General features: G+C 42.0%; 1 protein-coding gene across 1 annotated transcript in view; it reads left to right on the forward strand.

Moving 5' to 3' along the window:
- CRTAM (cytotoxic and regulatory T cell molecule) overlaps window positions 1-14,125 on the forward strand; it is a 32,808-nt gene extending 18,683 nt beyond the window's left edge. The window contains exons 6-14 of the mRNA XM_075909669.2: window positions 639-713; window positions 815-910; window positions 1,706-1,810; window positions 2,905-3,006; window positions 4,178-4,270; window positions 5,035-5,139; window positions 5,663-5,809; window positions 7,838-7,921; window positions 9,685-14,125. Of these exons, the coding sequence (XP_075765784.2) occupies window positions 639-713; window positions 815-910; window positions 1,706-1,810; window positions 2,905-3,006; window positions 4,178-4,270; window positions 5,035-5,139; window positions 5,663-5,809; window positions 7,838-7,921; window positions 9,685-9,815 (938 nt within the window). The 3' untranslated portion in view covers window positions 9,816-14,125. The remainder of the gene's footprint in view (window positions 1-638; window positions 714-814; window positions 911-1,705; window positions 1,811-2,904; window positions 3,007-4,177; window positions 4,271-5,034; window positions 5,140-5,662; window positions 5,810-7,837; window positions 7,922-9,684) is intronic.

The following is a 14,125-nucleotide window of genomic DNA, read 5'->3' on the forward strand; positions in this document are numbered from 1 at the left end:
CCTTTTAGTATTTGAGCTTGAAAAATAAGACTCTCACTTGTATGGTGCTTTTCATCAATAGATCTCCAAGCATGTTGCCACACACATCAGTATTATCAGCCCCCCTTTTACGGATGGGGAAAGTGAGGCACTAAGTAACCTCAGCAAAGTCATCCACAAACAAGGAAGTGAACCTAGGTCTCGAGTCCTAAAATAAGACTCTATTAGGCCATACTGAATTACTCCAGTATCTCCCTGCATATGCACTGACACATAGCTGAACCTGTGGTCTATCATTCAGAAAGTCTCTTCAGTGTGAATTCTGGTTTTGGAAGACAGTGCTCTCCAGTGGTTAAAGAATGGACTTGGAGCTGGATTCCAAGCTTCTACTACTACCTGTGCCTCTTACACACAGTGAACCTGATCCAAAGCACATTGAATTCAGTCAAAATTCTGGGTCCATGTGTTACACCACACAACCCAGAACACTGGAACATTCACTTCTGCTCCTTGTATCTCTGTTTACCATCTGTAAAATGGGCCTAATACTTATTTACCTCCCATACATACTGTTAGATATGGTTAATGCATGTAAAGTCCTTGGAGAGCTTCAGATGAAAGAAACTAGAAAATGTTGAAGTACTATTATTATTTTCCAGTGACTACTTCAAGCTCAGCTCCAAATATGCTAGAAATAAGTACAAAGACCTCTGAGAATCCTCAGCATTATGTGGGTAAGTACAATAATAAAAAAGCCCCTGACTTTTTAAAAAAGATGTTTTATGAATTATCGTTTATTAATTTTATCTCTTTAATGCATTGGCTGTTTCCACAGAATCTACTCCAGAATCTATAATACAGACATCACCTGTGAGCATATCTTTAGCAACAAGTACCCAACAGGAAGTTTTCTCTTCTCAGGCAACCGTTGGTAGGTTCCATGTTTTAAAATCTTTTCACTGTTGTAAATTAAATAATATAAACAGTAGAACAGTGCTAAATTAAGGCAATCTGGGGTTTAACGGAGACAGATTCAATTACTATGACTGCTTGGCCAATATTACTTTTTGGCATTTATATGACCACATGATTGTGAAATAAATCATATAAAATTATTTGTAAAGTGCTTTTGTAAAGCTAAAATGGGCAGTCAAAATATATTCAAAGATAATACTGACTATTGCTTGCATTATGTTTAGAAGCGTGTTCTTCTTTTCCAGTGATTGCTACAGAGTCCAACCCAAATATTAGTACAATCTTCTCTCAAAATCCTCTGCACTCTACTTAAAATTCACATCTGTTATTTTGGAAAAAATATATAGTTGGTCCCATATAAAAACTTAGCATATGTCTACACTGTGGGGGTTAAAACTCTGCTGCGTCCAAGGAATGCGTTTGCTCTTCTGTTTTTTTTTTGCGGAAGAGCAAACACGCTCTTTCTGTATTCCTTGTTCTATAAGGGATAAGGGCTCCAACGAAAAAGGAGGCTTTTCTGCTATTTGGCACCCTCTTCCGGAAAAGTGATCGGAAAAAGCTAGGCAAATTGTGGAGTGCAATTTGCGTTGCTTTTTCAGAAAAACAACCCCCTATAATGTAGACCTAGCCTTAGAGACAAATATCTCTGGAGCTTGGGATATTTCAGATTTGAATTCCAACTTTCTGGGCTGGATTTATTTCTAAAATATGTCTTCCGATTTCTTTGTCTTTTTGGTGGATATTCCTTTAGAATCCAGCCAACCAGACTTTTCTACCACTGTACCTGAGAAGCCATCTAGCCATCTACCAGCAATACCTACCCAGCAGAGGGAACTACCAGTGAACACAACTATTTGTAAGTAAAAATTTCTTCTTAATGACATTAAGGTGATTTGTTAAAATGTCACATGAGGAGCAGACGGAAATGCTGCTGAGAACGAATTTATATTCCAGCTGTTACGAAGATCCTTGAACCACAAAACACAATAGTTGTTATACACAGGTGAACATTTTAGAACTGCATCCATCCTAGAGAAATACTACCCCTCTCCGCTTGTCTCTTTGAGTATGTCTGCACTGCAGCATTATTTCGGAATAACTGATGTTCTTCTGAAATAACAAAATGTGCATCTACACTGCAAGCTTTAATGTCAAAATAATGTTGAGCTGGAGAACTTCTTATTCTGACTCATGGTAACCCTCAATTTACGAGAAGCAAGGGAAGTCAAAGGAAGAGTGTTCTTTCAACTTCCTGCTGGGTAGACAGTGCCAAAAGCCAGATTAAGCTATTTCAACTTCAGCAACACAATTGATGTAGCTGAAGTTGTGTAGCTTATTCTGACCTTAGCCCTGTTGTGTAGATGTGTCCTTTCTTTGTAGTGAAGACAAGCATATGGGACCAGTGGTCGTGAATTTAATAACACCTATCCCTGTGGATGCACTAGGTGGCACTGTGCCACAGGCTGACAGAAAATAAGCATGGTCAACACATCTTAAACTGTAAAGTTATTCAAGTGGTAACAAGTAGGCTTGTACCAGATATAAGGAAGGGGGAGAGGGCTGCATTACTACCATGTAAATTATGTTTTGTTTGACATGAACTTTCCAAACTTTAAAAGGGGTCTGGCTGGCTGGCTGTGCCCTTATTTTATGGAGATTTTAAAATGGAAATTAGCTAACTTTTTTTTAATGTCAGTACAATTTGACCCAGAACCTCAAAGGTGCTTAGCTGTCTAACTCATTAATTTCACTGAATTTGGGCACCTAAACAGCTTAAAGGATCCTGGCCTTTGTGCCTTTGAGACCTCTCCAACTGTGTATGTGTGTGTGTATGTATATATGTGTGTATATGTATAATGTTATAGACAGACAGCATATAAACTAATTGTTTTACAAATGAGTTTAATTTATACACTGTCTATACACTGTGTTTTGTTTTCATTTCTACAGGGTCAGAAGTTACAGTAACTTCAACAGTGAAGGACATTTCTAGTTCAGAAGAACCATCAACAAGCAGCGAATCAGCTACTCGGAATGCTAACAGCACCATTGGTACATGTACTAATGAATGTCTTTGTAAGCAGAATGCCCATATGCTGTAATGAACAGGACTGGTAGACAGGAACTCCACTGTTCTAATCCAGGATCTACCACTGACTTATTCCATTACCTTGGGGGAGTCATTTAAAGGCTCCACTGAGCCTTTATCAAAGGCTCGGGAATTTCAATGTGCAGTTCCTACAAGGCATCCACATCCCCTCATGATTTTGAAAACCTCAACCTCTGATTCTGGTTCTCTACTGTAAAACGGAGTTCATTAATGTTCACTTGCTTATGGGGCCATTTGAGAGTCAGCTACAGTGGCTGTTGCACAGTGCTCTGAAGTCTAAGTATTGTTATGATTAATATTAGCTAAAGAATTGGATGGCTTGTCTGCCATGGGAATTTACATGAGCCAGGAGTGGGAAAGAACTGAGTAAGACCATCAAGGTTTGGTGCTAAGGGACAAATTTGACTCCCAACTCCATGGCCACAGGGTTTTTACTCCTTCCCCACAGTGGAAACATTTTGTTTCAACCGCACAAAGGCTAGCTGGGTTCAAGAGAGCAGTGCATCTCTGAGTGGTTCAAAGCACAAACAAGGCCAGAGGCTTCACCACTATTAAGTCCTGAATGTCAGGGCTGTATTAGAGACAAGCAAGCCTGTTCCTACCATTGGGCTTATGTAGTCTATGGCAAAGGACTTCAAGAGTAAGAACATTCCCTGACATCTTCCCCATGCTTGGCCCAGAAACTCAAACTGAAAGCTTGATTTTACTCTTAGGAAACAATGGGTTACAGGATAAGTTTTGGTTCTCAACTGCAAAATCATTCACTTGAGGAAAAAATAAAGCATTTCCTCACTTTTTTGAAATGTGTAAGTGATTTAGAAGCACAAATCCTTTTGACTTTCAATGTGATTTCTGTGTCTAAATTTCTTGGACCCAAGAAGGTTTTAAGGATGGCTTTAATGATTTGAGCCATTGGCACTTATGAAAGCTCTGTCCTTAAATGGCATTTATTAGAACCGTAGCTAAGAGTTTTCATAAAACCCATTGTTAGACTCCTGAAATACTGCCGTAGTAAGGTGGAATTTTGTTGGGTCTGTCCACAGTTTGGATGCCTGATCAGACTATTGAAAGGGAAAAAGTAAGTAAAAATATTTTCTCCTTTCATGTCTGCAGAAAGAACTTTGAATATCACAGAAGAAACATCTTTTACAGATACACCAACAATAAGCAATGAACAATCAACTCAAAACTCCACAATCATCACTGGTAAACTTTTTAATGATGGAATAACATAGTAATCTAATGAACTGAACAAAGTGCTGGGAGCCAAGAATTCAAATTCTATATTCACTTGTAACATTGGATCACACTGTAATATTGGTCAACTCACATTACTTTGTTTTCCAGTTTCCTCAATTGTAAAACAGAAATAACACTTGCAAATCTTCAGGTACATCTACATAGCAGTGATATTTCGGAATAACGTTAGTTATTCCGAAATAACATAGCCCGCATCTACACTACAAGCAGTTATTTTAACAATGTCGAAATAATGTCAAGCTGGAGGACTTCTTAGTCTGACTCCTGTAACCCTCCTTTTACGAGGAGTAAGGGAAGTTGGAGCAAGAGTGTTCTTCCTCAGACTTCCTACAGTGTACACAGCGCCAAAAGCTGAAATACGCTATTTTAACTTAAGCTATGCAATTGAAGTAGCACAGGTTGCGTACTTTCATTCGACTTTAGCCCTGCTGTATAGAGATACCTGACGAGACCTATTCTGAGGCTTAATTGTTTGATCATCCTGTTCTCTAGCATGGATAGAAATCTCCAAGTTTTATATTTAACACTAAAGAATATAGAGCTGGATCTTCAACTCATATAGATCAGCATAGCTCCATCTATCCCAATTTACATCCGTTGAAAATCTGACTCATACACATTCCTCGGAATCATTATATTTTGAATTAATACTGTAGTGTGTAAACAGACCGTGATTGGGCTAATCAGAGATACACTGTTCATTTCTACAGGAGCAGAAATCACAATAAATGTGACATTTGCAGAAGAAACCTTTGGGACAGAAGAATCATCAATAACCCATGAAGAAACAACCCTGAATTCTAATGCTACCATCAGTAAGCACTTGTTAATATTAAACTCTAAATGGGCCTTCCTGAAGTCAGCCTGGCTCCCAGCAGCAAAGTGTCTACATTACCAAATCCACCATGAAGGACACTATGGCATTCCACAAGGCAGAACGGAAAAGTCGACAAAGGCTTCTGTTGTCAACCGCGAAGGGTCCAGACTACCGTGCTGTGCCGCCAAATAGATGATCAGCATAGCGCAGCAGCCATTTTGATGTAAATGAAGCGGCGAATATTTAAATCGCCATTTCATTTTCCTATGTCTATGCCTCTGTTGACGGAGCCATGTAGTCTAGACATACCCTATGTTCTCAACACAAACTTGAGCAACAATCTAATCATTAGTCTTAAAAATGATCTCCCATTATCTGTCATATGCTCCTTTATTTCTGATGAACAGGCGTGCATTCCTGTCATATCACTTAGCACTATCTCGAATAGACAGCCCTCATCTTCTTACCTAAAATTCATAGTTAGTAGCTACTTAACTGTATTCAAAATATGTCTTTTATAGAAACAGATCTTAATTCTGAAGGAATCAGACAAAGGGAAACAAGTGTTTTGTTACCAGTCCTGGTAGCTGTCCTCATCTTTGTGATGCTCATCATAGTCCTGCTCTTCATGAGAAAGCTGAAAAAAGCACATGGAGTCTGGAAGAGAGGTGAGTGACAGCACAATCTAAATCTCCAGTACAGGCAGTTCCCGGGGCTTACGAACGGGGCTTTTCTCGCCCCCAGAGGACGCGGGCGGCGGGACCGCCCAGACGCGCTGCGGTCCCACCGCCCGCATCTCCCTGGTCTGCTGGGGGGGGGGGGGGCGCAGCTAGTGCACCCCCCCCCCCCCCAGCAGACCAGGCTTTTCTCGCGGACGCCTGTGGTAGAGCAGCTGGGGCGCTGCCGGTTGGTCCCGCAGCGCCACTCCTCGGCGCTACTGGACCAACCCGGCAGCATCCCAGCTGCTCTGCCCCAGGCATCCCCATGTCAGCCGCTGCTGGTCAGTTTCAGCAGCGGCTGAATCAGGACGCCTGGGACAGAGGAGCTGGGGTGCTGCTAGGTTGGTCCAGTAGCGCTGAGGAGCGGCGCTACTGGAGCAACCCAGCAGCACCCCAGCTGCTCTGCCCGAGGCGTCCCCATGTCAGCCGCTGCTGAAACTGACCAGCAGCGGCTGACTACAGGAAGCCCGAGGCAGAGTTGCTCTGCCCCGGGCTTCCTGGAATCAACCGCTGATCAGTTTCAGCAGCAGCTGACTTGGGGACATCTGGGATAGAGCAGCTGGGGTGCTGCTGGGTTGGTCCCTGCAGCGCCGAGGTGCGGCGCTGCGCTGCGGGGACCTACCCGGCAGCGCCCCAGCTGCTCTGTCCCAGGCGTCCAGATTCAGCTGCTGTTGAAACTGATCAGCGGCTGATTCCAGGAAGCCTGGGGCAGAGAAACTCTGCCTCGGGCTTCCTGTAGTCAGCGCTGGTCAGTTTCAGCAGCGGCTGAATCTGGACGCCAGTTCCGACTTACGTACAAATTCAACTTAAGAACAAACCTACAGTCCCTATCTTGTACGTAACCCGGGGACTGCCTGTAATGTCAGTGTTTAGGATGGATGTGAGGGATTAGATAGTTGAGGTGGTTGGTAACATCATAAAGGACCCTTGCATGTCTAGATCATTGGTTAAAAATCAAGCCTGTGTCAGAACCGCAAGTTGTTACAAACTTCAGGACATAGGTGCTGGAACAGTTTTTATAGTGGGGGTACTATGAGCCATTGAACCAAACTGGATTAAGTGGAAACCACTTTGTGTTGGGGAGGAGGGATAGCTCAGTGGCTTGACCAGTGGTCTGTTAAGCCCACAGTTGTGAGTTCAATCCTTGAGGAGGCCATTTGGGGCAAAAATTGTCAGGGATGGTACTTAGTCCTGCTATGAAGGCAGGGGACTGGACTCAATGACCTTTCAAGGTCCCTTCCAGTTCTAGGAGATAAGCAATCTCCATTCATTTGTATTTTTAACCCTTTTTCCCTTCTCCTCCGCATCCCTAGTTCAAGCACTTTTGGGTCAGGATCCAAGGGGAAATGCCTAGGGCCTCTGGCCACATCTCAATGGACAACAGTCTTTATCACAAAAGCCTCCATCAATGACTGGCACTAATTGGCTCAGCTGCTCCTTTTTGGCAGTACAACTAAGCTACATCTACACTGCACAGTTATTTTGGAATAAGCTATTCCTGAATTTTGAAATAGCACGTATACACTGCAGGGAAGCCTCAAAATGCGTCCGAGGCAGGCTTCCCTAATGTAGACATGCTATCTGGATTTAGAGCCCCAGGAGGAATAACTGAGAATGGCCCTGGTGAGGGACTATTTCAAAATAGCAGAAGTGGAGCATCTACACACGCCTTATTTCAAAATATCTATTTCGGAATAGACGTTATTCTTCATAGAATGAGGCTTACAGAAGTCAGAATAAGCCATCCATTATTTCAAAATTATTTTGAAATAAAGGAATTGCTGTGTAGATGCTCACATAGTTATTTTGGAATAACAGCTATTATTCCAAAATAACTTTGCTGTGTAGACACACCCATACTGTGCTCTGACCACAGCATATCCTTCTCATTCAAGATTTGGGCATGTGCAGAGGGAGAGGGGGGCAAATATGTGAAAAAAAATCACAACATAGTGTTTGCTTATGTTATCTGCGCAGAAAATGACACTTCAGAACAGACGCTGGAGAGTTACAAATCCAGGTCTAACGAAGACAATCAAGCCGTTGAGAAGAATGGTCAAGGTAAGCTACCACCACTACCCTCGGTCATTAAAATTCTTGTTGCAATCCGAGTTTTGCTACTGACTTCAACCAGAGCAGATTCATGCTACCCTCAATGTTTGAGAAAGATTTGCAAGCTGTAAATCTTATGCGTCAATCATGCATTTTAGTTAAACCTTCTGAGTAGCCCACTGCCCAGTACAGACACACGAGCACTTTAACAATCTCTCAGATTCATCCTTATAACTGGGAACCCCATGAGAGATTACAGTGATGCTTAAAGCTTTTGCCTGGGATTTTCAAAGGAGCCTAACAGTTAGTTGTACAAATCCCATTAGAATTTAACAAGACCTGAGTGCCGAATTCCCATAGGTGTCTTTCAAAATTACAGCTTTCTATTTGGTTTTTATTAGATGTGTTTGGTAGTTATTTTGTGAACATGTATTATGAATGAGAAATGCTCATTTAGGGGTGACAGGGTATGAATGATATGGGAGAGCAAGGAAATAAGGCTGCGCTTTCCCCAAAACATTACAGGTGATATAATTCTGCAAAGTAGTGGCTACCCAAATTTCAAAACACTTCCTTGGCTACATGCCATGAATAAAACTAGGGAGCTGGGGGATATTCCATGACTTGCAGTCCTTAAGTCAAGACTGGGGTCTTTCTAAGAGACTGCCACAGCTCAAATAGAAGTCATGGGTTCAAAGTAGAAATTATTGGGTAAAGCTCCTTGTCTCATGTTATCTATGAGGTGGGACTAGGTGATTGTAATGCTCCTTCTGGCATTAAGAGCTATAAATATTTACAGAAATATTTTATCAAAAATAGATACACATGTAATATTGGTGAGACTTGTACCTTTTTTAGATGAACAGAAATTGCTTGTTTGCTGATTTCATAACACCACCCACCCATGCTGTCCAGCTGCTGCCTGAGTGAGTGGAGGAGGGGGCCACATTGAACCCACTACTCTGTGCTCTAGAGGCTGATGCCCTATCCCCTAAGCCACTCCTTCAGCAGGGCTTTTATTCCTGCCTTCTAAATGTGGGAGCCAGCTCCATCCCTGGGGCAGCTGGTGTTGGCTGAAAAAAAGCAAATATTCTTGTAAAAAAATGGGAAAAGGTTTTATACTTAACATTGTAAAGAGGTGGCTGGATTTGGTGCTCCTGAGAATCCATTAGCAATGCTTGCTTTCAAATAACGATTTAATCAGCAAACGCAACCTGCACATCCTCAGTTTTGTCTTCACTTTGTAGTTACAGAAAAACCCAGCTGTAGGTTGCCTTTTAAAACTCTGTGGGACACCTTGCTGTAAAATGTATTCCTGGAATCTAAAGAAACACATGCAGCTTCGTAGTTTAAAAGCTGGACTAGTTGAAAAAGGGAGTACAATTTGCCAACAATTTTACTATAAAATAATTCATTTTTAAATAAAAAATGTCAGTAACTTTCTTAAACTTGACAAATTTTGATCAGCTCTGTGTAATGGGTTGAAAAATGAGGGAAGAAAAAAAGCAAATATTCTTGTAAAAATGGGAAAAGGTTTTATTTCAAAATGCAGAGTATTTCAACCAGCCTTAATAAAAAAGAAACAATTATTTTCTTGACCATAAATTAATTTATATTGGATCATGTCTTCCTGCTCAATCACTCTTGAAAATTGCTAGAGTTACTATTACTGTAATATCTATACACCGTCTCTTTTAAAAAATGTATTTATTAGTCAAAATAAATCCCCCAGTCTATGTACGAACTTCAACAAATATGAATTTATCTTCCAGTTGCCAATACGAAGCCTAATATGCAATATGTAACTGAAGGATATGCCGAAACAGTAAAGAGGAATTCAGAAGAAAGAGATGTTTCAGCATTTGAGAAACACCTGGTGTGTGGAAAAGAAACTGACGTATAGTAGTCAGTATTTGTTGACAATATTGTATGATGTACAGAATTAATATGGTATGTTCTCATATTTATAGTGTGACTGATCTGATGGTATGTAAAACTGTCAGTCTGATGTATCAACATCATAGTCTGAGGATTTCAGACAGAGGTAGAAATGCTTGATCTCACCTTGGATGGATCACCATGTTAACACTGTAAAGAGGTGGATGGATTTGTTGCTCCTGAGAATCCATTAGCAATGCTTGCTTTCAAATAATGATTTAATCAGGTATTTAAACCAGCAGATTTAATTAATGTGTATCATAAATGGATCAGACAAGTTTCAGAGCAAGTTATTTCAGCAATGAGGGTCCTGATAATGGAATGCACAGCCAGCCAATTGCAAGATGCAAATTTACTGGGAAGTTTATGCAACAGTTGTACAGCCACCTGAGACACATTGTCTACAGTAGGGCTACTCAACATATGGCCCGTGGGCTGTATGCGGCCCGCGGCCTGTTTGTTTGCAGCCCACGGTGCAGTTTGGGTTATGCGGGGCTCAACATGCAGCCTGCGGGTGGGAACCAAAACACAAAAGTATAATGGCCTTCTGTTGAAATGAGTTTTAGTAGTTACATTCCTGGGTTAATGAGTTACATTGCTCATTCAAAGTGCTGTCAGATGGGTAGAAATCGGGTAACTATTACATTTTATTAATATCAGCAGAACTGACTTAAATGGGGCCTGTGTATTGTATAGTCTTGCCTTAAACTTTGTATTCATACCCATCCAAGTGAATAAGCTATTTGCATATATCTGCATATATATTTGCATGTATATACAACCACACTTAAGTTGCGGCCCTCTGCAATTACTGTAACTATCATTGTGGCCCCCAGGGCTTCCAGAGTTGAGTAGCTCTGGTCTAAAGAAAGGCAAGAATTCCTGTGAAACTCACTTACAGCCAATATTTCTGAGCTAACTTTGGGAACCTAAGTTCAGGGGCGGATATACAGCAGGGCGAACGGGGCGGCCGCCCCGGGCCCCGCGCTTCAGAAAGCCCCGCGCATGCGCCGTGGCAAAGGGGGGGCCCCGCGGAAGTATGCTGCCCGGGGCCCCGCAAAACCGTCATCTGCCCCTGCCTAAGTTATCTAACCATTTTTCAACATAATACATATTTAGTGAATTAAATAAAAACACCCTGATTTTTAGAGATGTGACACAACATTTCTGCCTCAGTTAAACTAGGATAATACTACTTCCCTGCCTTGCAAGACAGTTGTGAGAATTAATTAGTTGAGCGCTTGATGATGAAACTTTTCCTTTGTCCAGTTTTTTGCTGGCTTCCAGAAATACTACAAAGGACATGATCAAAAGACAATGGGGTGCCACAGGCATGAATGAGGGTACAATTTGGCCTTCAAAGCTATATTATTGGTGGAGCTGTCAGGGCCCAGGTTGAGTTTGTGTTCAAAAAAACTTCTGCGTGCAGACTAAGCAAATCTGATATGAAAACCAATGGGATACAATGGCTATAAAACCCTACAATGCTCCTGGTTAGCAACTTTTAGCACAAATCACACTTCAGTGAGAACTGCAGGTTTTGAAATTAAGTCCAGACTATGAAATTAGAGTTAAGGTAACCCAGAAAAGGATATTGCACCCACTTTGCTCATACCAGATGATAGCACTCCTCATCACAAGTAAAAAGTGAAAAACAGAATTTTGACTAGCACAGGTGTTGCTGCCATTACTGTCAGCAGTAATCTGGTTTTAATGCTGGAAAATTACTTCATTAAAAAACAAAAACAAAAAAGCAAAACCTCTGTGAACGCGAGAGTAAAAGACTACCGGTTTCTAGCATGTTTTAATATTGGTTTTACAATAAGACTTGAATTGTTTAATATTTAAACAAAACCATAAAAACATGTAAGCCACCATGATTGTTTCAAACTTGGTTTGTAAAGTGCTCTGTAAAGGGGAGGCCAACTGTTTGTGAAATAGTGTTTCATAAATAATAACATTTGAAATCCTGATCTTCCAGTTCCATTGACACATAACACTTCTTTATCTTCAAGAAGATTCTTTATCTTCAAAGACTGCAAGATCAGACATTGTTAAAACTGAGGACTGTGAACAGCGGTCTGTTTTAAGTATTCTTTGTTCAACTCCATGTTTGAAATGTCAAGTGAATGCACTTTAACTCCATGAGCTTTGTCATTATTGTAAAAATGTTTATTTGTCTTATTTAAAGTATAGTAGAGCCTTAGGCATTTGGACATCGTAGTTCTGATGAAGACCATGTTAAGAGCCTCAATAGAAACTGTATGCACAGTGCAGGCTTCTGTCTAGGGCAGTGGTTCCCAAACTTTTCGACATCACACCCCCCTTTTTTATTTTTGAGAAACCCTCACCTCCCCCTCAAATAGCAGCAAAACTTGTTGACCAAAAAAAAAAAAAGAACTGACAGGACAAAAACCAAAAATAGCAGTACAACTTGGGGGGCGGGGATTTCACGGAGGGAGGTGGGACTGGGTTGCCTCGTGCCCCCCCTGGAATTTCTTCACCCTCCCCCCCCTACAGGGGGGCACACACACCAGTTTGGGAACCCATGGTCTAGGGAGTTTAAGGATACTTTTAATTGAACTTTTGTTTGCAATGTAACGATTGGTGCACCAGTTTTGTACTTTTTCCCCTTTTCTTGTAGCAGACATGCTTATAGCATGCTCCATAACAGTGCTCAACTTCTGCCATTTTAATAGTTCATGGTGTTCACTGGTGAACATTTTGGTTGCTTCTCTTTGGAGAACAGTTGGTTATTCTGAGTGATTTTTTTTTTAATAAACCAAACGTAAGTGTTAATCTACAAACTTAATGTATTTCTTTTTTAGAGAATAGTTTGGTAGTGCCTTGGTAGAGGTTGAACCTCTCTAATTCAGAACTCTCTCATCCAGAAACATCTGTCATCCGGAATTATTTTAATTAGCTGGATGTCCACTTTTCATGGGAGTGGCCAAGTTTCCCATAGCCCCATAAAGTTTGTTTATAGCCACCAATCCTGGCTCTCAGTGTTCTGTGCTGTAATTTAGCTCTAATTTACCCCTAAATGTCCTCTAACAGCCCAGTAAGCAGTAGAAGTGTGGGTAATGCTGCCGGACAATATTAACCTCCCATGGTCTAGAAAATTCTCTCATTCAGAACCACTCAGGTTTCAAGGGTGCCAGACTAGAGAGGTTCAATCTTTTACATACATACCAACAAGACAGATACAGTGGTAAGTACACAGAAAAGAAAAAAAGTACTAACTCCGTAATAAAGGGACACAGTACCATCTCACATTCTACAAAAAATAAACTATGTCAAATCCATCAAGAAATATAGACTCATAGACTTTAAGGTCAGAAGGGACCATTATGTTCATCTAGTCCAGTGGTCCCCAACCTTTCGTAGCTGCCGGGTGTCCGAGCGTGGGGCCGCTCATGCGCCACGCTTCCGGGGGTGGGGCCACCCATGCACCCTGCACCCAGGGCCAGCACCACGCATGTGCCGTGCACCCAGGGCAGGGGCTGCCCATGCGCCATGCGCCTCGGGCTGGCACCGCGCATGTGCCGTGCGCTGGGGGCGGGACAAGACCAGATGTTTCAGCGGGCACACATAAATGCCCCAGCAAGCGCTATGGCACCCGCGGCACCGCGTTGGGGACCACTGATCTAGTATGACCCCCTGCATAATGCAGGCTACAGAATCTCACCACCCTCTTCTAGAATAATCCTCTCATCTGTATCTCAGATATTGAAGCCCTCAAATGGTTTAAGGACCCCAAGATGCAGAAAATCCTCCAGCGAGTGATCCGTGCCCCATGCTACAGAGGAAGGCAAAAAACCTCCAAGGCTTCTGCCAATCTATCTTTGAGGAAAATTCCTTCCTGACCCCAAATATGGCGATCAGCTGAAGCCTGAGCATGTGGGCAAGACTCACCAGCCAGACACCCAGGAAAAAGTTCTCTATAGTAACTCCTATCATCCCTCCATTGCCTATTTACCACTGATAGTGAAAGGTCAATTAGTTGCCAAGATCATGTTATCCTATGAAGGTCATCAAGTCCAGCCCCCTGCTCTTGGCAGGACCAATCCCAACTAAATCAACCCAGCCAGGGCTTTGTCAAGCCGAGACTTAAACACCGCTAAGGATGGAAATTCCGCTACTTCCCTAGGTAACCCATTCCAGTGCTTCACCATTCTCCTCGTGAAATAGTTTTTCCTAATATCCAACCTGGACCTCTCCCACCACAACTTGAGACCATTGCTCCTTGTTCTGCCATCTGTCACTACTGAGAAC

The sequence above is a fragment of the Pelodiscus sinensis genome, chromosome 25, assembly GCF_052426305.1.
Source record: "Pelodiscus sinensis isolate ZL-2025 chromosome 25, ASM5242630v1, whole genome shotgun sequence".
Taxonomy (NCBI): Eukaryota; Metazoa; Chordata; order Testudines; family Trionychidae; genus Pelodiscus; species Pelodiscus sinensis.